At 42.2% G+C, this 26394-nt stretch overlaps 1 protein-coding gene across 1 annotated transcript in view; it reads right to left on the reverse strand.

Moving 5' to 3' along the window:
* Positions 1 to 26394, reverse strand: part of LOC145417517 (putative oxidoreductase YjmC) — a 113152-nt gene that overhangs the window by 70297 nt on the left and 16461 nt on the right. The window contains exons 3-4 of the mRNA XM_080286225.1: positions 4555 to 4743; positions 3941 to 4002 (exon numbers count right to left, since the gene is read on the reverse strand). Coding sequence (XP_080142351.1) covers positions 3941 to 4002; positions 4555 to 4743 — 251 coding nt within the window. The remainder of the gene's footprint in view (positions 1 to 3940; positions 4003 to 4554; positions 4744 to 26394) is intronic.

The following is a 26394-nucleotide window of genomic DNA, read 5'->3' on the forward strand; positions in this document are numbered from 1 at the left end:
TATGATACTGACTTGGTAATGGCTACGTGGAATGTAAGAGGAGCGAATGATGAGGTGAAAGAGAGAGAGATTATCCAGGTGCTTGAGGGTGCGAAAGTGGATGTATGTGGAATAACTGAAACAAAATGGACGGGAGAAAATGTGAGAGAATGGGAGTATGGATGGGGTATATGTGCAGGAGTAGGTGAGAATGAGAGGGCAAAGTAAGGAGTATGTATAGTTGTGAGTAAAAGATGGAAGAGGAGCATAAGACAGTATGGATCAGTTGGGTCAAAGATTGTGTGGGTAAAGTTGAAAGTTGGAATACAAATGTGGGCGATTGTGTGTGTGTATGCATCAATGCAAGATCGTGCTAGAAGAGTGAGAGAAGAGTTTTGGACAAATGTGGAAGTGTGCATGGAAAAGTTTGGAAGGAATGAGAGAGTGTTTTTGATTGGTGATATGAATGGTAAAGTTGGGAATGTGAAGGTGGATGGAATAGTTGGTGAGTGGGGTGTGCCTGCTGAGATAGATGAGAATGGGAGTGCGTTAGTGGACATTTGTGCTGGGAGAGGGTTGGTGATAGCCAATACCCTCTTCAGGCATAAAATGATCCACAGGTATACATGGCAAGTGATGAGAAGGGTGGGTGGTGAACTGAATGAAAGGAAGGCAATGATTGATTATGTGTGCGTGGATGAAAGGATGCGAAGATGTGTAATGGATGCAAGAGTTTATAGAGGCTGGGGGAGTGGACTTTCTGAACACTACTTGGTGGTGGCCAGAATTAAAATTCAAGTAAGATGGAGGAATAGAAGAAGGGAAAGACGAGAGGAAGGAGTAGTTGCAAGGAGAGTGGAAAGGTTACAAGAGGATGAGAAAAAGGCAGAGTATAAGAGAGAAGTGGAGGAACGATTGGGCAATTATGAATTGGAGCAGATGGGAGACGTGGAAGGTGTGTGTAGGATATTTACAGAAGAAATATGTGCAGCATGTGATGTGGTGTGTGGAAGGAAGAGAAGACGGAGGGAGGTGCAAGGAACAGCGTGGTGGACTGAAGAGGTGAAACAGGCTGTGGCACAAAAGAAGAAAGCATACAATGAAAGGATGAGAAATAGGGGCGTGGAAGAAGTTGAGAGGCGGAAGAGAGAGTTATATGTAGAAAGAAAGAGAGAGGTGAAAAGATTAGTAAGAGAGAATAAGAAGAGAGTGGATGAGGAATTTGGAAGGAATTTGAGTGTAAAGTGGAGGGACTGTAAGAAAATGTTCTGGAAAGAGGTGAAAAGAGTAAGGCAGGGTGGAAGTGAAGTTAGCAGGGGAGTGAAAGATAAAAATGGTAGATTACTAGTGGAGAAGGGAGAAAAAGTGAGCAGATGGAGAGAACACTTTAAGGAATTGTTGAACGTAGAGGATGGAAGTAATGCAAGTATAAGTGGTTGGGGAATGGCTGGGAGAAGGAGGGAGGTGAGAAGACAAGAAGAAATCAGTAGGATAGAAGTTGTGGAAGCAATGAAGAAAGTTAAATCGGGGAAAGCCCCAGGAATTGATGGAGTGTGTGGTGAAATGCTGAAGCATGGGGGAGAGATAGTAGTAGAATGGATGTGGAAGATGTGCAGATTGGCCTGGGAGGAAGGTAGAGTCCCGGAGGATTGGAAGTCAGGTATAATTATTCCCTTGTACAAAGGAAAAGGGGAAAAAGAAGTATGTGGTAATCATAGGGGCATTTGTCTTCTTAGTATAATAGGAAAAGTGTATGGTAGGATACTTATTGACAGAGTTAGAGAAAGAACAGAGAAAATAGTTGGAGAAGAACAGGGAGGCTTTAGCAAGGGAAGAGGTTGTGTAGATCAGATATTCATTCTTAGATCTTTAGTGGAAAAGTTTCTAGAGAAGGGAAAGAAGTTGTATGCGGCTTTCATGGATTTGGAGAAAGCATATGACAGGGTGGATAGACAAGGATTGTGGAAAGTGTTAAGAATATATGGAGTAGATGGGAAGTTGTTGAATGCTGTGAAGAGTATGTACGATGGTGCGAAGGCTGCAGTGCATGTGGATGGTGAACTAAGTGAATTTTTCTCTTTGAAAGTTGGTTTGAAACAGGGATGTGTCATGTCTCCATGGTTGTTCAATCTGTACATGGATGGGGTAATAAAAGAGGTACAAGGTAGGGTAGTGGATGTTGGAGTGGCCCTGGTGAGAGAGGATAGTGTTTGGAAACTCCCTGTACTGTTGTTTGCAGATGATACTGTGTTGTTAAGTGAAGACGAAGGGGAGCTGCAAGGCTTGGTGGATGAGTTTGGGAGTGTAAGAAACGGAATCTAAAGGTGAATGTAGCGAAGTGTAAAGTGATGGTCTTTGAGAGAGGTGAAGTCTGTGAATGTATAGCGAGGTTGGATGGTGAGGAATTGGAAAATGTGAGTACGTTTAAGTACGAGTACTTGGGTAGTGTGATGAGTAAGGATGGAGGTTTGGAGGGTGAAGTGCTTGAAAGGGTACAGCAGGGAAGAAAGGTTGCTGGTTCTTTGAAAGCAGTGATAAGAAACAGGGAAGTGAGCATGGAAGTGAAAAAGTTGCTACATGACAGTATTGTGATACCAACTCTAACGTACGGAAGTGAAGCTTGGACGTTGTTGGAAGGACACAAGTCAAGAGTGAGAGCAGTGGAAATGAGTTATTTAAGAGGAGCCTGTGGAGTCACATGGAGAGACAGGCTGACGAATGCGCATATAAAGGAGCGTTGTGGTGTTGATGTGGATGTGATAGGAAGCGTTATGAGGAACACACTGAGGTGGTTTGGCCATGTGGAGAGGATGGAGAGTGAAAGACTGACGAAGAGAGCGTATGTGAGTGAGGTGGAGGGGGGAAGAGGGAGGGGGAGGCCGAGGATGAGATGGAGGGATGGGGTGGAGAGGTATATGAGAGAGGGGGGTGTGAGTTGGGAGCAGGGCAGTGAAATGGCGGGGGACAGGGCGACTTGGAGGCGATTTGTTTGTGGCCACCCCAAACGGGATTGAGGCGTCTGGCAATAGATAGATAGATGATATCGAGTTTGTCGACAATACAATCGTCAAAAGCAGTAACAAATCCGTTATATACTTAACAACAATGAAATCTGCGTAGGAAGATAGAAATATGAGTCAACAAATTATTATAACAGTCCAAGTCAAGGTCAGCATTCGAACAATTCCTTTAAATCGCCGACACTCGATAAAATTACAGAAAATTAAGGAAACCTGCTTAATCTAAGCGCTGGTGTAACACATTTAAATTTTAAGTTCAGTCCGTACTATGATAATAGAGGAGATATAATGCAATAGTTTTCCTTTAGCCTACTTTGATTTTCGCAATTTTTTCAAACCTCCCTCCCCGCACAACTCGTCTTTTCATCAGAATTTTTAATTATTCAGAGTTGTGGCACGATTTAAGGGTGCGGACTGATCTTAAAATTTAAATGTGAGTTATACCAGCGCTTAGATTAAGCAGGTTTCCTTAATTTTCTGTAATTTTATCGAGTGTCGGCGATTTAAAGGAATTGTTCGAATGCTGACCTTGACTTGGACTGTTATAATAATTTGTTGACTCATATTTCTATCTTCCTACGCAGATTTCATTGTTGTTAAGTATACAACGGATTTCTTATTGCTTTTGACGATTGTATTGTCGACAAACTCAGTATCACATCTGATAATAAAGAGAGTATCGGTTTAAGCAACAACGAAATCGAACAAACATCTCCAGCCAATCAGCATCTCGGTGGGAACAGTGTTGCCATACATGCCTGGCCAAATTAATTGGTATGAGGTATAGTCACCCCTTGGACACCATCACTACCCAAGTCCGCCACTCCGACTGGATCGTTGTAACCACTCGACTACGAGGCGCCATACATCATCACTTACTGTTCATGCCACGGATTATTCTTGCTCCGTCCCACAGATACCAACAATTCCTATACACTTACCATGAAGCCTTCCTTGAGTGCCATCATGGAGTAGTAGCCAGCAATGCCATAGTGGTTACTGTCTGGAAAAATACGTTATCATCATTATTACCACTGTTACCATCATCATCATTATTTTTATTATTATTATTGTTATTATTATTATTATTATTATTATTATTATTATTAGCGGCAGGAGCAGCACTGTTCTCAGCAGCATTATTACCATCATAAACAATGTCATCATTATTATCACAGTTGTCATGTTCATCCCCATCTTTTATCCTTGTCATGGTCTTTTATCATCATCATCATCATCATCATTAGCAGCAGCAGCAGCAGCAGCACTACCACCACCACCACCACTAGTGCGGAGTATTTACAATGGATGGCCGGACAAGAACTTGGATGATATTGTCCCATCAAAGTCCTGTCGCCTCTCCTGCTTTTCCCTTCATGTACTTGGAAAATCAGTGTGCTGAATCCTCAGCAACCGACACTGATTAGTTTATTTGGCCTTAGATCAGTGTCATAAGTGTCATTTGATGCAAATGCACCATGCTGATTTAATCCATGGAAATGCAGGAAAGGCGACGGGACTTTTGATGGAGGCTGCACAGCCGGCCCTTCCTTACCTCTGGCAACGACCCATCCGATGCCGGTGTCCTTGGCCTTGCGTATGGCCATGTCCATGCAAAACTGGCCCACCACCGGACCAAAACCATTACACCCGTCCACCAGGCCCGTTGACCCGCTCTCCTTCACCACCACAGGATCGGCATTCCCATCGCAGCACTTGTTCCGCACCTCACTTACGTACAGCTCTGACAGATGAGTTATTTTTTATACACCAGCTCGTGTGGAAGCGTTGCAAGGTTATTGTATCGCCAGGTGTGTGTGTGTGTGTGTGTGTGTGTGTGTGTACAGAAGAACTTACTCTATCTGATATGGACCCAGGTTGTTGGAAGGATAAAGGGTCTTCCAAGTGGCAGACTTAATGTTTTTGAGAACAATTTATTAAAGATGAAGGTCAGATTCCAAGGTCAAGTCAAACGGTTCTGATCCGATTTGGACCAAACTTGGTGGGAGTGTTAAGTCCAAGGTAAGGATGGTGTGATCTGATTTTAAGAACAATTAGTGAAAGGTCAGGAGCAAAGGTCAAGGCCAAAGGCTCGACCCATAACTCACAGTTTTTATTCGATTTTGGTCAAACTTAGTGGAAAGGTTGAAGGTAAGGCAATTATGGAGTAATTTGATTTTGAGAAAAATCGATCTAAAGTCAAGGTCACAAGACAAAGTCAAATGTTCGAACGGTAGACAATTTACTGGGAGCGGGAGCCAGATGCTTCGGGTTGTTCTTCTATAATCCTGTCTAGACGATTTTGAAGTTAATCATTGTGCCAGTATAAATCCAAATAATTTAAATAAATGCTGCTGTTGATACAAATAATATTAATCACAGGGTCACTGTTAATCCACATAATATAATAAATATCAGTACTGACCCACATGACTTAGCCACCGAGTCAGTCTTAAGCCACATCACTTGCAATCCTGTGCCTGTATAATCCCTAAAGTAGGTTGGCATTTTAAGTCCGAATTTCTAACCAAAAATTTTAACTGCCAACCTCAGTCTGGCTACACTTGCTTTACTGAGAGGCAACAATTCGTTTTAGGTAATGTTAATCTTACAAGTGACTTTTTGAAGCAGGAGGGGGGTTAGATATAGCCATCATTAATGCCTTCACTACAAAAGTTCTCCTCGACTCCATGAAATAATCTCTTTGGGAGCAGAATAATAAAGACGTATTCAGGCCGAACTGGTTAAAAGCTAGAAGGTTTGCTCTGCCAATGTCTGAGGTCAGAACAGCCATATCAGAATGCAGGCTGCGGCGTAGAGTCATTCCCTCTGTGAGTCAGTAAAAGTGAGAGGAAGTGGCCTTTTTCGAGACGACAATAGGGGGCTTCGTAGCACCTGTTTCTTGACGATTTGTTTTGCAGCTATGGAAGAGGTGTTACGAAATCCCCAAAGCCACGTGACAGGGAGGGAGTATTAGATGACAGACAGTGCATGAACGGAAATAAATAAATTAATAAATTAATTAGTAACCAAATCCAAGTTGAAGTAAAAACTTAACGATACGGTTTAGGGCATCAGTGGTTGGGTCACAATATGGACACAGGAGTCTTCATCTGCCATGTGGAGCTGATTACGTCATTGCGATTTGATGATCAAGAACATGAAAAACTCTGCTTTGCTGAGACGGGTAGACTGGACTACAAGAAACATCCAAACAGGAAGCTTTATGAAAATAGGGCAGTGTCCTATTCTCGTCCAAAACTCCGTCAAGCTCCTCTCTTCCTGTGTATTTTTGCCAAATTAATTGCTTCGAAGTTCCAGGAATCCACCTTGTATGATTTCTTGGGTTGTTCTGCTCGAGATTAACGACAGAAAGGGGTTCTTCGCAATGGCCTCTGGAAACTAACAGGGAAACTGTCTTTCCAGTGATTCCAGGTAAGAGGTGATTATTCCATGGCCTCATGTGAAATGCACCATGCCCCCCATGGTCCATGGTCCCCGGTTTGGGAACCACTCAATTAGTCGGTCAAATATTTGGCCCTTAGACGGGTTGGTGGGCGCTGATGTTGCAGTCTGTGAATGCTCTTTGTTTACTTACTGCTGAGGGTCATACGAGGAGATGATGGTGGTAAGACCGCTGGGAGAAGGGAGGAGATGGCAAAATTATGATTTCACAACTGACACTTGTGTTTTCCAAATCTTATTGCATGCTAACTTTTATTCCACTCTGTCCAGTCATTTACGAGGATTTTAATGACAGACTGATATAGACAGAAAGACAGACTACACATATTCAGAATCTAGGTGCATGGTGCTGTACAGTACGTGGAGGAGGAGGGGGGGGGTGAGAAACCAGTGATAAACATACCACCCTTCTCATTTAGTTTTCAGAGTTGGCAGTATGTTTATATATTCGTACACTATTATGTACCCTGACAATGTGTTTAACAATGGGATTTTTTTTTTTCACAGTTTATTCCTTGTGTTTTTGCTCTTCTTACCAGCGCTCATTACCACGCCTTCAACTTTATATCTGGGCCGATTAGCCTGAAACTTACTGTTTTTGTCCACTTCTTGTGACCGGTATCTCTAGTCATCTTTCTGAGATTTTTTATTTATGTTTTTGAACTTATTTTATTGTCTAAGAAATTTAAAAAGATGGACGCAGAACTCCCAAAAGCAAAAATGTCCATCGCAGTAGATGCTACAGTGAGGGGTGAGTTCGATTTGAACCCGCTCTCTAGCTTGCACAGGAAAACGTATCCAAGTGTGCGTCCACAAAATAATGTCCTTGAATATGTGTTAATACAGATGCCAGCATGTTGGATACATGAATGCAGCAGCATTTGGACGCAAACATATTTCAGTACAGCTTCGAACTTACTGGTGGCAGAGATGATGCAATGAGTGTGTCCATACAAGGCAGCTGAGACTTCACCATGATGATGCAAACATGTTCTGGACGCTGCTATTCCGAGCATGTTTGCAGCTTATTCATCACTGTGTTGTTTACATGTTGCCAGCACTTGTTCTAGCACACGTGTGCACGTGCCTTTACGTTTAGCCTATAAGGCAATAGTTCTCAACCTTTTACAACCCATTCCCCTCTGGGGAACCCCCAAAATCTTTATGGCCACCTTCAATTTTTCCCAAATACCCTCATAAATAATGATGACCAAGGAACTGTAGTCAGAAATTAACCAGAACAGTTTTATTGTGGATAAAAAGGCTGTTCGGTACATTCTCTTATGTCAAGTCAAACTAGGTAATAAAATTTATGTTTCTTTCAAATTCTGCACTTATTTTTGAAACTTAAAACTTCTTACTGCCCTGTGTGGCCGCCAGGTTGAGTACCATGGCTATAATGAGACATATACTACAAGCAAACTTTGGAATATGTCATGCATTTACTTGCACATGCAGCCTCAAAACTTCCAAACGTAACTATGCTCCTATTGTGTCATGACTGCCATTCTGTACTAAAGGACATCCATATGTACAGGCACGAGGACATCCTTTTATCACTAATATAGAGTAACAGAGGTGCTGCTTCATTTATGTATATATATAGATAGATAGATAAATAGACAGATATAGATAGATAGACACATAGATAGATAGATACATATATACATACATACATATATATATTGTTACATAGCCTATGCTTTCATCATCCTTTGTATAATTCTAACGTACAATATGCTGCATGTTTGATCACGATTCGCCTTGTGGCTTCCATAGTGACCAAGCTTGCGTGTTCTACCTCACTCCCCCCTTCTCCCCCTTATAGTAGAGTAAGTCGTTCTTTCTGTTGTTCAGGGCAGGAGTGTCAACTCTTTGGCCCCTATGGCTTCATTTGCGCGTCCTTCTTACAAGTTGTATCAAGCTCTGCCGGCCCCTATATAATGAGCTCAGTCTCTGCATTAACTGCCACTTAGATCTACTCCTCATTTGGTTCACATCTCTGTCCTCCCCTGTATAGTGTATTATCTTTGTGAGTGCTCAGGAAGTCTCCAACCATCTAGGTGCTGTATAATTTGAGTATGGGTGTTGTTACCATTTTTCTTGTACTGTGTGGCCTGAGGTGTTGATTCGTATGCCTGGTAAGGTTTTTGTGATTCATGTGGAGTTTTTGACGTCAGCCATTATTAATAATATTTTGTATCTGTGATAATATTATATCTTGCATTAACTGAGCATTATCCGATTTTCTCATTTTATCAGGGCTGACTTAGATAAATTTGTTCTTGCTAAATTCGTGTTAATAGAGGCTATTGCAGTTAACCATATATGTAACCTGTTTCGCCATTACATTATCCTTATGAGTCCTGAATGTTTAGTTGTTAGTTTGAGCATTAAACTTTAACTTGTAATTTTACCTAACTCTTTTGTTTTGAACCTGGAACTTTGCGGGACATTAGTGATTTTAGTATTCTCACTTGAAGTGTTCATTATCTCTCTCTGTTCCGTAACATAAATTTGGCAACCTCGCCAGGATATTCAGGATATTATCATAAGGATATTGCTTGATATTTTGTGACTGTGATTTATTCATGATGACTACTATTACTACTCTTGATGAAGCCAATGATTTTTTGTCAAATGTGCAAACAGTGTGTGATGTAGAAAACAGAACAAACAATGAACTTAAGCTTGTTGCTCAACAATTGGGAATTGCTGTTCACTCTCATCATTCTAAAGATCAAATTGTTGGCATGATTAATAAAAGCTTGTTTAATGTAACTCCTCCAGATGAGGAAAAGCAGATTGAAATAGCTAAGTTACAGCTAGCCCTGCAGTAGGCTCGTGCTAAGGAGGCTGAGTTTCAGGCACGTGCTAAGGAGGTTGAGTCTCAGGCTCGTATTCAGGAGGCACAGGCACAGGCTGAGTCTCAGGCTCGTATTCAGGAGGCACAAATTGAACTTGCTAGGATTCAGGCAGACCATGAGTATCGCATGAAACAAGGTGGAACTGGATCACCTAGCTCTAATGATTTTGATGTGGCTAAAAATGTTAAACTTGTCCCTCCTTTTAATGAATCTGATTTAACAAAGTATTTTCAGTTGTTTGAGAGGGTAGCTACAGGTTTTAATTGCCCAAAAAAGTATTGGCCAGTACTCCTTCAAACTGTTCTCACCGGTAAAGCTCAAGTAACTTATGCATCTTTGCCTCAGGATCAATCTGATAATTATGATGTAGTTAAGAGCTTGATTCTTAAGGCCTATGAGCCTGTTCCTGAAGCCTATAGAGTAAAATTTAGGACAACTTATGAGCAAGATAAGCAATCCCATGTTGAGTATGCAAAAATCAAAGAAGATCTGTTAGAGCAGTGGTTAAATTCTAAGAATGCAAATTCTGATTTCGGTAAATTTAAGCAGATGATTTTGCTGGAGGACTTCAAAAGGTGTATTAATAAAGATGTAAACCTATATCTTTATGAGAAAAGAACAGATAATTTGTCTGATGCTGCAGTTTTAGCTGATGAATATGTTCTCACTCACAAGAGATATTCTAAAGAAAAAAGGAAAGCTGAGAGTAAGTACGTTGCCTCTACTCAGAGTACAGGTAACAGGAAAGAGAATAAAGATGATGTTTCTCAGGAAGTAAATACCAGCTCCACCTCTAGATTTCAGAAAAGTAAATGTACTTATTGTAGTAAGCTTGGTCATACTACGGAGAAATGTTTCAGGAGACAGCATGATGTGAACAAAAAGGAGTCTTTAAATATTCAGTCAACTGGTCTAGTGTCCACCCTTGAGAGTTCCCAGAATTCTATAACCGAGTTAACTGAACCTGCTTTGAGGGGTAAATTAAATTCTCATGATGAAGCTCCTCTTTTGAGCAGTAACGTGGGTGACACTCTCAAGAGTTCATGTGCCAATTTCCTATCTGATGGTTTTGTCAGTCCTCTGGACAGTAATGACAGGAAATCAGTTCAAATATATCGTGATACAGGAGCTTGCCAATCCCTTATGCTGACCAGTGTTCTAGGCTCTAATGTTAATTCCTCTGATGAAACTGTAATCTTACAAGGTGTAGGGAATAATTACTTCCCTGTCCCTCTGTGCAGAGTGAATTTAGAGTCTAGTTTTGTTAATGGTTCCGTTATGGTTGGGTTGGTTGAGACACTCCCAATGTCAGGTGTAACTTTCTTACTTGAAAATGATATTGGTGGAAGTCAAGTGTGTCTAGCTCCTCAGCTGTCTAGTGAACCAGTGACTGCGACCCAGGATTGTGATATCCCTGATGTGTTCTCTGCATGTGCTGTCACTAGGGCTAAGTCTAAAGTTACTGGTGATTTAGAGGATAATGATGATGATGATGTTATCCTAGCTGACACTTTTCTTGCTAATCTGGACCAATCACCAGATGAGGCAGTACCCCGTAGTGTTGATAATTTGTCTCGTCAAGAGTTGGTTGAGTTGCAGGTTGCTGATCCTGAGTTGAAAGGTCTAACTAACTCTGCTTGCAGTGAGGAAGAGTTAGCTGGTGCTTCTACTTGTTATTATATAAAGTCAGGAGTACTTATGAGAAAGTGGAGACCCCCAACAGCATCAGCCGACTGTGAATGGGAGGTTGTACATCAAGTTGTCATCCCTCGTGTTTGTAGGCAGGATATCATTAGAGTGGCTCATGATTCCAGTTTGGCAGGACACCTTGGAGTGAGGAAGACTGTGGCACGCATTTTGAAACACTTCTACTGGCCAGGTATCTTCAGAGATGTTTCCTGGTATTGTAAGTCTTGTCACACCTGTCAAGTTGTGGAGAAGTGTAATCAGACCGAAAAGGTTGCACCTCTAGTTCCCATTCCTCCTTTTGAGGCGCCATTCACACGTGTGTTGGTGGATATTGTGGGCCCTCTTCCTAAGACTTCTTCAGGATTTTCTTATGTGTTGACCCTGATTGATATGGCTACTCGTTATCCTGAAGCCATTCCACTTAGAAATATATCAGCAAAGAACGTGGTTAAGGAAATGCTAGGGTTCTTCACCAAGTTTGGTCTGCCCAAGAAGGTACAGTCAGACCGGGGAAGTAATTTCATGTCAAATGTTTTCAAGCAGTCTCTGAAAGAGTTGGGCATCACCCAGATCACGTCTTCAGCTTACCATCCCCAGACCCAAGGAGCGTTGGAGAGATATCATCAAACACTCAAATCGATGCTCAAGAAATACTGTTTGGGACATCAGAAAGGTTGGGATAAAGGTCTTCCATTCGTTGTATTTGCCGCAAGAGAATCTCCAAATGAATCACTGGGCTTCTCACCCTTTGAACTACTGTTTGGCCATGAAGTAAGAGGACCCCTTAAGCTACTCAAGCAATGCTGGCTGTCGGAGGAAGATGATGTCAACCTGCTGGAGTATGTGATGAAGTTCAAAGAACGGCTGTCCACTGCTTTACAGCTGGCGAGAGAGAATTTAGGAGCTGCTCAGGAGAAGATGAAGACTTGGTATGATAAGAAGTCCAGGTTACGCAACTTTCAGCCAGGAGATCAGGTTTTGATTCTGCTACTGGTGCATAGGCAACCTCTTCAAGCCAAGTTTAGTGGTCCTTATTTCGTGGAGAAGAAACTCAGTGATGTCAACTATGTCATCGCCACACCAGATCGTAGAAAGAACAAGCAACTTTGTCACATCAACATGCTAAAGCTATATCACAGGCGGGAGGAAAATAACCCAGTCTGCACTGTAGCTGTTCCACCCGAGTCTGCAAGTGAAGTTCTCCCATGCAGCTTGAGCCTGAGTGATAGTTTGGGGAAGAATCCTGATATCATGAATGATCTCCAGACTAAGCTTTCTCATCTACCTCCCGAGGAAAGGCAGGAGTTTTCGGCATTACTTCAGGAGTACCCGCAAGTGTTCCATGTCACTCCAGAAGAACCACTGTGTTGATGCATGGTGTCGATGTTGGAGACGCAAAGCCAATTAAACTGCCTCCTTACCGTATGAACCCAGTGATAGTTCCTCTCATCCAGAAGGAGCTTGGCTACCTGTTGGACCACAAGATGATTGAGCCCTGTCAGAGTGAGTGGAGTTCTCCTGTCACTCTAGTCCCTAAGCCAGGTGGGTCACAGCGGCTTTGCATCGACTACAGACGTGCTAATCAGATAACCAAAACAGACACTTACCCTCTCCCTCGCGTGGAAGATTGCATAGACAAGATCGGAAAGGCTAGGTACATAAGTAAGTTTGATTTGTAAAGGGATACTGGCAAGTACCTACAACTGAACGTGCTAGGGAGATCTCATGTTTTGTAACACTAGGAAAGACTTTTGCATGTTCTGTAATGCCATATGGTATGAAGAATGCACCAGCCACTTTTCAGAAGCTCATGAATGTTGTAACAGAGGGTTTGGCAGGGTGTGTTGTTTATATTGATGATGTATTAACCCCTACACCGCGGGCTTGTTTACCAATGACTTGCGTGTCCTGCGGGGTTATTTGGGCTCCGACAGACTCTCAAAAAATATTTGCTAAAAATCAGTTATTAGTCCTAGAATAATAAAATTATATATGCTTATAGCACATACCTTCAGCTTTCTCCTGGAATGATTGTTGAGCCTTCGTCTGTTTCCGTAGGACTTGTGGAGACCTCTAAAGTAGGGTAACTAAGTCTCCACTTTACACTTCCCGACAACCCGTTATATGATTACCACAGCCAGATACAAACACTATAAACACTATTCTACCATTTTCAAGTAGTTTGGGATCCATACTAAAAAAAAAAACAGTGTAAAAGCAATGGAAATTACGAGCGCGTCTGATCGCCGCACTTGCGCTAGTTCGCTCTAGGCACTCTGTCATTTATTATTCATAAAACCCCTCACACTTTATATTTCTATTACTATATCACACTTATATATATCTGGAGTCTTTCTCCATAAGTTTCCTTCAGTCGTATTATTTTATTGTCACTGAAGTCATTCTATTTTTCAGTCAGTAAAATACGTAGAGAGCCACGGATTCACTCTCACTGTTATAACATAAATTATTTGTACTCATATTCTTATATTACTAATTACTTACATTACTATTTACATTTTCTATTCTATTTTCAATATTTACCCTTCTATTTTACTTACAATATGTTATTCACTGTCACTTTCAGTAAGATAAAACTATAATACACTGTTCAATCATATGAACTGAACATCCATTGCTTTCACCTGCTATTTACACATTATTTACACATTATTTCCAAATAATTCTGCTTCCACACTTGCACTGTTAGAACTGCTTCTGGCTGTGATAATCGAAGAAGCAGGTTACACAGAGGGGAACCTGGCATTCAGTGCACTGCCAAGAGGTGCGTTTATGCTCAGGTGTGCGGCGTGTGGTATGCGCACATACCTGACACCTGCGAATCGCAGCCTTCCTTTTCCCTGTGGCAGGCATTAGCCCAAGTCTGTGCCGATCCATATACGCCCTCTGCTCAAGTCGGTCGGGAAGTGTAACTGGATGGCGCCTTGGAGTTGCTGCTTGCACCTTACCATATTTTTCCAGCAACTGTTGGACACAAGTCCTGGCGAACAACCTCAGGGAGAAGGACTTGGGTGGCTTTACCTTCATCTTGTACAGGATGAAGGCGTTCAGCATCGTCATATCTATGAGATCCAGAAACTCTTTCCTGTACCACCTAGTATTCTTCCTGAGGCAGTCGATCTCACCAATCATCATGTCGGACTTGTCCACCAGCCGCATGTTTATATTATAGTCCAACACAGCATCAGGTTTCATCACAGGTTCGCCTGTCCTACGGTCGACCTTCCCACTGTCTCTCATCTCCCCCTTATGTACGGTGGTGAGCATGTGCACGACTCTCTTGTCATGCCACCGTATTGCCAGCATCTTCTCAGACTTGCGTAGGTGCATGTCTCCTTGCTGCGAGTTTCCCGCCTCTGGGAATTTGGGGAAGTTGGCACGATTACTTTTCACAGTGCCGCAGGAGCCAATGCCGTGCTCAGAAAGGTATTTGGCAAGTTTCGGTGCTGTATAGTAGTTGTCTGTATACAGCACATGATTCCCACCAAAATACTTTTCTAGGAGCACTTTCACTACACAGCCTGAGAAGCCAAGGGGGTGTGTTTTATCGAGATCGACAGTGCTGGCTGAATATATGACGAAGTCAAGGATGTACCCCGTCTTACAGTCACACAGTACAAAGAACTTAATTCCAAAGCGATGGCGTTTGCTTGGAATGTACTGGACAAACCAAAGACGTCCTCTGAACAGAACCAAGGACTCATCAATGACAACCTTCTGAAATGGGTGGAAGAATGACATGAACTTATCCTTCATTCTGTTCAGAGTCCAGGATCTTCCAGAGTGGGTCGGTTTGGGAAGGTACATCATTATCGGCAAAGTGCAGGTTTCCCATGATGTTCCGAAAGCGATCTCTGGCCATGTACTTGTTGAAGGTCGGTGAGGGTAGTAAGGGGTCCATGGACCAGTATTCTTCCAACTCATGCTTCTTGGAGTGTGGCATAAGAAGCATGAGGGCAAAGAACACATACAGCTCCTGCACTCCCAGCATGGTCCACTGTTGCATCTTGGCTGCACCTGTACCACTAGCAGCACGTTGTGATTCGAACCTGTTGGTCTCATCACATATGTGCTGCATGACTTCGTCATCTAGGAAGGCCAAAAGGTAGTCGACACACTCAGCATTTTCGTCCATAGTGAAGGCAGGCTGAGCTCCTGATGAGCTCTCATCGAAAACCAGGTTTTCGGGGACAAAATCTGACCCTTCCGTCCACGCGAAGGCGTCCAGGATTCCCTGGCGTGGCGGTGGAGGGATGGTGGTGGTGGTGGTGGTGGAGGTTGGCTGAGAGGGAGGCTTATCTCTGTCAAGTTCACTCGCACTGACCCTAGGTTGCCGTACAGCACTAGCAGCCCTTACCCTACTAGCTACACTACTTTTCACTCTCTTAGATCTACCTCTACCTCTACGGCCGGCCTTCACTGTTGATGCTGGTGGTGACTCCGACGACGAAGACTCCGGAGATAACTCAGCCGACGATGATGACGAGATGAGTAAAGCGGGGCTTGGGGAACGGGGAGGTGAATGCTCTCGTGACTCATGGTGGGCTGGGTCACGTGGGGGCATTGTTCTGGGGCTAACACGCCGCCTTTTCACTCCCTTCCCAAATTCTTGTCCTTCCTGCACTAAAGGCTCCTTTCCCTTGGAGCTAGACACAGATTCACTGGTAGGAGCACTTGTTGTCGCTGTTTCTGGCACGATAACTTCACCCGGCTCATCACACGATTCACCGGAATCGTCAAAATCTATCTATCTATCTATTGCCTGACGCCTCAATCCCGTTTGGGGTGGCCACAAACAAATCGCCTCCAAGTCGCCCTGTCCCCCGCCATTTCACTGCCCTGCTCCCAACTCACACCCCCCTCTCTCATATACCTCTCCACCCCATCCCTCCATCTCATCCTCGGTCTCCCCCTCCCTCTTCCACCCTCCACCTCACTCACATACACTCTCTTTGTCAGTCTTTCACCCTCCATCCTCTCCACATGGCCAAACCACCTCAGTGTGTTCCTCACAACGCTTCCTATCACATCCACATCCACACCACAGCGTTCCTTTATATCCTCATTCGTCAGCCTGTCTCTCCACGTGACTCCACAGGCTCCTCTTAAATAACTCATTTCCACTGCTCTCACTCTTGACTTGTGTCCTTCCAACAATGTCCAAGCTTCACTTCCGTACGTTAGAGTTGGTATCACAATACTGTCATGTAGTAACTTTTTTACTTCCATGCTCACTTCCCTGTTTCCTATCACTGCTTTCAAGGAACCAGCAACCTTTCTTCCCTGCTGTACCCTTTCAAGCACTTCACCCTCCAAACCTCCATCCTTACTCAACACACTACCCAAATACTTAAACGTACTCACATTTTCCAATTCCTCACCATCCAACCTCGCTGTACATTCACTGACTTCACCTCTCTCAAAGACCATCACTTTACTCTTCCCTACATTCACCTTTAGGTTCCGTTTCTTACACACTCTCTCAAACTCATCCACCAAGCCTTGCAGCTCCCCTTCGTCTTCACTCAACAACACAGTATCATCTGCAAACAACAGTACAGGGAGTTTCCAAACACTATCCTCTCTCACCAGGGCCACTCCAACATCCACTACCCTACCTTGTACCTCTTTTATTACCCCATCCATGTACAGATTGAACAACCATGGAGACATGACACATCCCTGTTTCAAACCAACTTTCAAAGAGAAAAATTCACTTAGTTCACCATCCACACGCACTGCAGCCTTCGCACCATCGTACATACTCTTCACAGCATTCAACAACTTCCCATCTACTCCATATATTCTTAACAAAATCGCTGTCCATTATTATCATGGACAATTCAGCAAGTTCTCGTGCCACTGCAGAGTCACTGAGGCCTTTCCTGCTTGCCTCAACACTTTTCTTGGGGGTAGAGGTCACGGGGCCCTTTGCAATGGGCGCAGAAGCGGCAGGAATGGCGGGGCGCGAGTGCGACATGTTGTCTCTGCAGTGGAGGACAAGGAACTAAATGCCGCGGCTTATCTGAGAAGGGAAGGGTTGACAATGACACTTTAGGCTCACTGCTGCTAACTTACAGGCTAATTTTTTATAGGTAGAAAATCTCAGCAATAAATAATGAAATAGGTAGTTCCAGGTGAATGTAAATGTCAATTAGGATTCTCCCTTCCTTTCTGATATATATTTTTATTACAGACATCGATTACAAGGCATAAATCAAAGGGGAAATTACCGTGGTAATGTAGCGAATGAATGCACGTGAGGTTTTGTCAGGTGATAATTAGGCAATTTCTGGAGTATAACACTATCACTTACCTGTTTTTTTTTTTGTATATATTATTGGGTAAAAATATTGGGCATAGGGCTTATTTCAATGGATGAAATCTGTGGAAAGAGAAGGGGGAAATTTTCGTAGCGCAGCGCGGCGTGGGAGGTGAGAGGAGAGGGTAATGGAGGGCAGGTAGGGAGGGGAGTCATGAAGGGGGTAAAATAGCTAAAATGTCAACAATGGATGGGAGTGCAGATGAGATTTGGAGTGCTGACTAGTGTTGGACATTGGCAGTACTGATATATGATACAAGCCACCACTTGAGAGCCCGGGATAATTCAAAATAACACAGAATCACAAAAGTGATGCCTCGCGGTATGATCCATTGTAGCCGAGCGTCACGAAAGTGACGCCCCGCGGTTAAGGGGTTAATCTTCAGTGACAACTGGAAAGATCACCTATGCCATGTCAGTAAATTTCTTGAGCGTTTGGTTCAGGCTAATCTTGTAGCTAATTTATCAAAGTGTGAGTTTGGTCAAGCTAAAGTTCAGTACCTTGGGTACGTAATTGGTGATGGACACGTTGCACCACCAGGAGCTAAGGTTCAGGTTATAAGTGATCTTCCCAGACCTAAAAGTAGGAAAGAGCTACAAAGATTTTTGGGAATGGTAGGTTATTACAGGAGATTTGTTCTTAACTTTTCAATTCTTGTATCACCACTTACAGACCTACCGAAAAAGGGAGTTAAATTTGTCTGGACCGATAACTGTGAATCCTCTTTCAGCAAACTTAAAGCTATCCTATTAAGTCAGCCAGTGCTCGCTACTCCAAATTTTGCTAAGCCTTTTAAGATGGCTGTTGATGCAAGTGATACAGGAGCTGGGGCTGTTTTGCTGCAAGAGGATGATCAGGGTATTGAGCACCCTGTATCTTATTACAGTAAGAAGTTCACTCCACCTCAAAAGAACTACTCCACTATTGAGAAAGAGCTTTTGGCCTTGATTTTGGGTTTACAGCATTTTTCATTTTATTTGTGTTCTGGTTTTGACCCCATAGTCATTTATACCGATCATAACCCACTGAAATTCCTTAGTAAGTTTAAAGATGAAAATCAGAGATTGACAAGATGGAGTCTACTTCTTCAGGAGTATTCATCAGACATACAACATGTCAAGGGGAAAGAAAATGTTATTGCAGAATGCTTATCTAGACTTTAGACAGATTGTTTTAGAGTAATAAGAAATTTCCTTTGTAAATTTCTTTTTCTTTGTGGGGAGGTGTTACATAGCCTATGATTTCATCATCCTTTGTATAATTTTAATGTACAATATGCTGCATGTTTGATCATGTTTCTTCTCGTGGCTTCCATAGTGACCAGGCTTGCGTGTTCTACCTCACTCCCCCCTTCTCCCCCTTATAGTAGAGTAAGTCATTCTTTCTGTTGTTCAGAGCAGGAGTGTCAACTCTTTGGCCCCTATGGCTTCATTTGCGCGTCCTTCTTACAAGTTGTATCAAGCTCTGCCGGCCCCTATATAATGGGCTCAGTCTCTGCATTAACCCCTACACCGCAGGCATGTTTACCGATGTTTTGCGTGTGCCACGGGGTTATTCGGGCTCCGACAGACTCTCAAAAAATATTTGCCAAAAATCAGTTATTAGTCCTAGAATATTAAAATTATATATGCTTATGGCACATACCTTCAGCTTTCTCCTGGAATGTTTGTTGAGCCTTCGTCAGTTACCGTAGGACTTGTGGAGACCTCTGAAGTTGGGTAACGAAGTCTCCACTTTACACTTCCCGACAACCCGTAATATGATTACCACAGCCAGATATTAACATTATAAACACTACTCTATGATTTTCAAGTAGTTTGGGATCCATACTCCAAAAAAAAAAAACACTGTGAAAGCAATGAAAATTATGAACGCATCTGACCGCCGCACTTGCGCTAGTTCGCTCTTGGTACTCTGTCATTTATTATTCATAAAACCCCTCACACTTTATATTTCTGTTACTATATAACACTTATATATGTCTACAGTCTTTATCCATAAGTTTCCTTCAGTAGTATTAGTTTATTGTCACTGTAGGGATTCAATTTCTTTCAGTAAAATACGTAGCATTCACTTTCTCGTCCTGTATATTAGCATTGAGAGTGAATGTCACTTTCATCTTCACTCTCATAACTCATAGTATTCAGACATGCTATAGTGAAACTTTCACTTTCATTACTCCTAGGGTATATACTCGTATTCTTATAATACTACTCATTTACATTTCTATTTACGTTCTCTATTTTATTTACGTTATTTACATTTCTATTTTATTTACACTGTGTTATGCACTGTCACTTGAAGTAACTTATAAAACTATTTTCCATTGTTCACGTATATTTACATTCATTACTTTCACTTGCTGTTTACACATTATTTACACATTATTTACAATTCCACTTGCACTGTTTTACTCAATAGAAAGATTGTAGTCACTCTTTTATCAATTGTCAGCCCTTTACCTCTTTCCACACGAGGTTTAGCAGGGGGTAAAGGTCACAGGGCCCTTTGCATGGGGGTGAAAAAGGCCCTGAAGTCAGCAAGAGGATGAGCCGTGCCTCCTCTCCGGAAGATGAGAGAGAACTGATAAAGGAGGGCCGGCCCGGGTAGAGGCCTACTTAGGAGATATTCAGTACTACCAACGTAGCTCTTGAAACAGCTATGTATTTCACTGAAATAATTGGCAGGAAATCTAGACAATACATTATAAATTAGGTAGTTCCAGGTGAATGTAAATATCACTTAGGCTTCTCCCTTCCCTCCTTATATGTATATTTATTACGAAAATAGATTATATGGCATATTTCAAGAGAAAAAAACAGCGAAAATTAGCGAACGAGTGCACATAAGGTGTTGTCAGGTGATAATTAGCCAATTCCAGGTGTATGGCACTCTCACTTACCTTATTTCTTTCTTGTATATATTATTTGGTATAAGAATAGGACATAGGGCTTATTTCAATGGATGAAATCAGTGAAAAATTCCAGGGAAGATTTACTTAGCGTAGCAAGGCCGGGCAGGCGAGAGGATAGGGTAATGGAGGGGGGGTAGGGAGGGGAGTCAAGAACGGGGAGAAATGGCTAAATTGTCAACAATGGATGGGAGTACAGATGAGATTAGGAGTGCTGACTAGTGTTGGACATTGGCAGTACTGATAGATGATACAAGCCCCCACTTGGAAGCCCGGGTGAATTCAAAATAACACAGAATCACAAAAGCGACGCCCCGTGGTATGATCCCTTGCTCCCAAGCGTCACGAAAGTGACGCCCCGCGGTTAAGGGGTTAATTGCCACTTAGATCTACTCCTCATTTGGTTCACATCTCTGTCCTCCCCTGTATAGTGTATTATCTTTGTGAGTGCTCAGGAAGTCTCCAACCATCTAGCTGCTGTATAATTTGAGTATGGGTGTTGTTACCATTTTTCTTGTACTGTGTGGCCTGAGGTGTTGATTCGTGGGCCTGGTAAGGTTTTTTTGATTCATGTGGAGTTTTTGATGTCAGCCATTATTAATAATATTTTGTATCTGTAATAATATATCTTGCATTAACTGAGCATTATCCGGTTTTCTCATTTTATCAGGGCTGACTTAGATAAATTTGTTCTTGCTAAATTCGTGCTAACAGAGGCTATTGCATTTAACCATATATGTAACCTGTTTTGCCATTACATTATCCTTATGAGTCCTGAATGTTTAGTTGTTAATTTGAGCATTAAACTTTAGCTTGTAACTTTACCTAACTCTTTTGTTTTGAACCTGGAACTTTGCGGGACAGTAGTGATTTTAGTATTCTCACTTGAAGTGTTCATTATCTCTCTCTGTTCCGTAACAATATATACATATACATATATATATATATATATATATATATATATATATATATGAGAGAGAGAGAGAGAGAGAGAGAGAGAGAGAGAATGAAGCTGCCTGCTCTCTTTAAAATGTTGTCAGTAATTTTGGACAGTATAGTGTAGGGTATGGCAATCATATGAATTTATAGCTTCGAGTACAGTATATGGCATGATGTTCATTATATGCACCAGCGGGGCAACTGCGCCAAGGTTGCATTGTGATTTTACAGACTGGTGGAGAGGCTGCATTAGAACAACTAGATAAAACTCAGAACAAGGCTATCAGAATTTTTATTAACCCTGCCATTACAAATAAACTACCTCCCCTACAAGTAAGAAGGAATGTTATCTCCCTTGCAATATTTTACAGATACTTTTATGGCAAATGCTCAGATGAAGTTGCATCCATGGTGCCACCTCTCTATGCCTTCCCCTGCGCTACACGGGCACCTGGTAACGCTCATGACTGGAATGTCACACTGCCATATTGCAGAACTTCTCCCTATCAGAAAACTTTTATTCCCCGAACTGCATCTCTTTGTAACTCGTTTCCCCAGAGCTTTCTCCCCAAACTTTAACCAACGGTTGTTCAAGTTCAACTGTTACAGACGTTTTATGAATGAAGGACACCGGTAATCTGGTGTATGGACTATTATTTTTTATTCATTGGTTTTTCCTTCCTCTGTTCTGTTATTAAAAAAACAGATTTCACGGATTCAGTTATCGAAATGTTATATAGGGGAGGCATTACGTTTGGTTAGGTTAGGATTAAGCTGGAAGTGGGCTTGCTTGCGAGTCCTAATTTCAAAATATAACCTCAACACAATATTTTAAAAAATGTAATCCGTGAACTCTACATCCGGCAGTCCGTCAAATCACAATACCGCGCCAAGGTTGTACTGGGCTACTGGGACCCTGACAGTAATGCATATAATGGCGATAATAACTGCTGTGAACATATTTCACACTGAAAATATAAAGATAATATGTTTTATTCATTTGCAGTTAAATTTAAGCAGTAACCAATAAGAAGGTGCAGATATACATCCCCTGACTGCAGGAGAAAAGGGTGATTAGTGTAGTGCACTATCCAGGTAGAGGCCATGGCAAAGACTATCATTATATTGGTGTTTTACACACCTTTGAGCCAGGATACATTGCATGGGATGCTCGCTTTTTCATAATACAGAATCACAGTTAGTGCGGCCTAGGTTTCTGATTTTCAAGGAGCACGCATTCCTGTCACGTCTACTTGTACAGAGCAGATTGTTTTGAAATTAGAGAAATCTGAGATGTGAAGGGTAGACTCATATTTAAAGTTATTTTTGGTACCAAGGGTCTCATTGTATGGTAATTTTGTACTCTTCGATACTGGGGATACATTTTCATTTGATTGAACACTGTGTGTATTACATGAATTTCAAATATTTTGCAATGTTCTATTTTCACACTGTATGATTTGTTAGCATCTCAAAATGTCCTGTTCTCAGCAGTGTTTAATGTTTGTCTGTAGGTTTAAATGCCATTGACAAACAGTGTTTCTGCACGATAATAATTTTATATAGGCCGGCGAAACTACTCCAAGGCCTGGGGCAATTGTGTCATCGTGTTTTCCCATATATCAGTGAAGTTATTATTTTAGGCAGCAACTCTAGTTTCTCATAATAATTTCCTCATACATATACCAATAACTTGAGGAAATAAACTTAAGCAAATCACACTTATAGTGTCCGTGACATTGGCAGTTATTAAAAAAAAAAAGTAAATAATAATGGCACCATTACTCCGCTGTATGGTATATTATTAAATTTTTTACAGAAATGGAAAGGGTAAAGAACAGCAGAGCGGACGAATATGTGCGCGTGTGTGGATGCGTTATAGTTGTGGCTATTGACTACAGTATATGCGGTGGTGGTGGTGCTGGTGGTGCCGACCATCATCCACGCACTTGATGTTTGTCCTCCTCCCTTCCTATTTCTTCCATCTTTCCTGTCACTTTTTATTACTCTTCTTTCCTTTCCAGATGGCTTTACATTGAGTGACAGGCCTATTGGTTTCCTGTAAGCTAGGAAACCATTTACAACGCTGGGTGGTAACCATATAACGAGCCCATACGTGTTCCCTACCTGTCAGCAAATAGGTTGGCGGAGAGTTGGTGCCTCTCCTCGTAAAACAGCTGACTCTAAGACAAACGGCCACCACTCCTGTGATTGTGGCGTCTGGCTGTAGGTACACTACATGAGGGTCATTAACCCCTACACCGCGGGCTTGTTTACCAATGACTTGCATGTCCCGCGGGGTTATTTGGGCTCCGACAGACTCTCAAAAAATATTTGCCAAAAATCAGTTATTAGTCTTAGAATAATAAAATTATATATGCTTATAGCACATACCTTCAGCTTTATCCTGAAATGATTGTTGAGCCTTCGTCGGTTACCGTAGGACTTGTGGAGACCTCTGAAGTAGGGTAACGAAGTCTCCACTTTACACTTCCCGACAACCAGTAATATGATTACCACAGCCAGATACAAACACTATAAACACTATTCTACAATTTTCAAGTAGTTTGGGATCCATACTAAAAAAAAAAAAACACTGTGAAAGCAATGGAAATTACGAGCGCGTCTGATCGTTGCACTGGCACTAGTTCGCTCTTGGTACTCTGTCATTTATTATTCATAAAACCCCTCACACTTTATATTTCTATTACTATATAACACTTATATATATCTACAGTCTTTATCCATAAGTTTCCTTCAGTAGTATTAGTTTATTGTCACTGTAGGGATTCAATTTCTTTCAGTAAAATACGTAGCATTCACTTTCTCGTCCTGTATACTGGCATTGAGAGTGAATGTCACTTTCATCTTCACTCTCATAACTCATAGCATTCAGATATGCTAGAGTGAAACTTTCACTTTCATTACTCCTAGGGTATATACTCGTATTCTTATAATACTACTCATTTGCATTTCTATTTACGTTCTCTATTTTATTTACGTTATTTACATTTCTATTTTATTTACACTGTGTTGTGCACTGTCACTTGAAATAACTTATAAAACTATTTTCCATTGTTCACGTATATTTACATTCATTACTTTCACTTGCTGTTTACACATTATTTACACATTATTTACAATTCCATTTGCACTGTTTTACTCAATAGAAAGATCGTAGTCACTCTTTTATCAATTGTCAGCCCTTTACCTCTTTCCACACGAGGTTTAGTAGGGGGTAAAGGTCACAGGGCCATTTGCATGGGGGTGAAAAAAGGCCTTGAAGTCAGCAAGAAGAAACATACGTACCCTCGCTTCGGAAGATGAGAGTAAACTGATAACGGAGGGCCAGCGTGGAGGCCTGCTTAGGGGTTATTCAGAGTTACCAATATTAGTTCTTGAAACAGCTAAGTCTAGCACTGAAATGATTGGCAGGAAATCTAGATAATACATTATAAATTTGGTAGTTCCAGGTGAATGTAAATATCACTTAGGCTTCTCCCTTCCCTCCTTACATGTATATTTATTACGAAAATAGATTAGAGGCCTACTTAGATATATATATTCAGAGCTACCAATGTTAGATCTTGAAACAGCTTTGTCTAGCACTGAAATGATTGGCAGGAAATCTAGACAATACATTATAAATTAGGTAGTTCCAGGTGAATGTAAATATCACTTAGGCTTCTCCCTTCCCTCCTTACATGTATATTTATTACGAAAATAGATTATACGGCATATTTCAAGGGGAAAAAAACAGCGAAAATTAGCGAACGAGTGCACGTGAGGTGTTGTCAGGTGATAATTAGCCAATTCCAGGTGTATGGCACTCTCACTTACCTTATTTCTTTCTTGTATATATTATTTGGTATAAGAATAGGACATAGGGCTTATTTCAATGGATGAAATCAGTGAAAAATTCCAGGGAAGATTTACTTAGCGTAGCACGGCCGGGCAGGCGAGAGGATAGGGTAATGGAGGGGGGGTAGTGAGGGGAGTCAAGAACGGGGAGAAATGGCTAAATTGTCAACAATGGATGGGAGTACAGATGAGATTAGGAGTGCTGACTAGTGTTGGACATTGGCAGTACTGATAGATGATACAAGCCCCCACTTGGAAGCCCGGGTGAATTCAAAATAACACAGAATCACAAAAGCGACGCCCCATGGTATGATCCCTTGCTCCCAAGCATCACGAAAGTGACGCCCCGCGGTTAAGGGGTTAAAGTAGACAATACCATCTTTTGAGTCCCAGTCATCGCGAAAATTACGGTCCGCAGCAGCTGAGGTACATCCAGGCTGCTAATGGCCTGGGTGAACAAGGACAAGGGGGGGGGACGAACAAACTGAGTGCAACAGACTGACCGGGCCAAAATATCGAACTCAGATACTTTCATTTGTCAGCTGGATATGCCAACCTATACACCGCTGGCTCCGTCCAACGTGCGAGGGTGTGTGCGAGTTGAGTGGGTAAGGGAGGCGGAGGGGAGGGGGAGGGTTGTCGTGTGATTATTGTGGAGAAAGCGCCTTACTTCAATGGCCGCATATATATATATATATATATATATATATTGCCAGACGCCTCAATCCCGTTTGGGGTGGCCACAAACAAATCGCCTCCAAGTCGCCCTGTCCTCCGCCATTTCACTGCCCTGCTCCCAACTCACACCCCCCTCTCTCATATACCTCTCCATCCCATCCCTCCATCTCATCCTCGGTCTCCCCCTCCCTCTTCCCCCCTCCACCTCACTCACATACACTCTCTTCGTCAGTCTTTCACCCTCCATCCTCTCCACATGGCCAAACCACCTCAGTGTGTTCCTCATAACGCTTCCTATCACATCCACATTCACACCACAACGTTCCTTTATATCCTCATTCGTCAGCCTGTCTCTCCATGTGACCCCACAGGCTCCTCTTAAATAACTCATTTCCACTGCTCTCACTCTTGACTTGTGTCCTTCCAACAACGTCCAAGCTTCACTTCCGTACGTTAGAGTTGGTATCACAATACTGTTATGTAGTAACTTTTCACTTCCATGCTCACTTCCCTGTTTCTTATCACTGCTTTCAAAGAACCAGCAACCTTTCTTCCCTGCTGTACCCTTTCAAGCACTTCACCTTCCAAACCTCCATCCTTACTCATCACACTACCCAAGTACTTAAACGTACTCACATTTT

Source organism: Coenobita brevimanus, chromosome 110 (assembly GCF_032717465.1).
Source record: "Coenobita brevimanus isolate Jiangsu-jjx chromosome 110, ASM3271746v2, whole genome shotgun sequence".
NCBI lineage: Eukaryota > Metazoa > Arthropoda > Malacostraca > Decapoda > Coenobitidae > Coenobita > Coenobita brevimanus.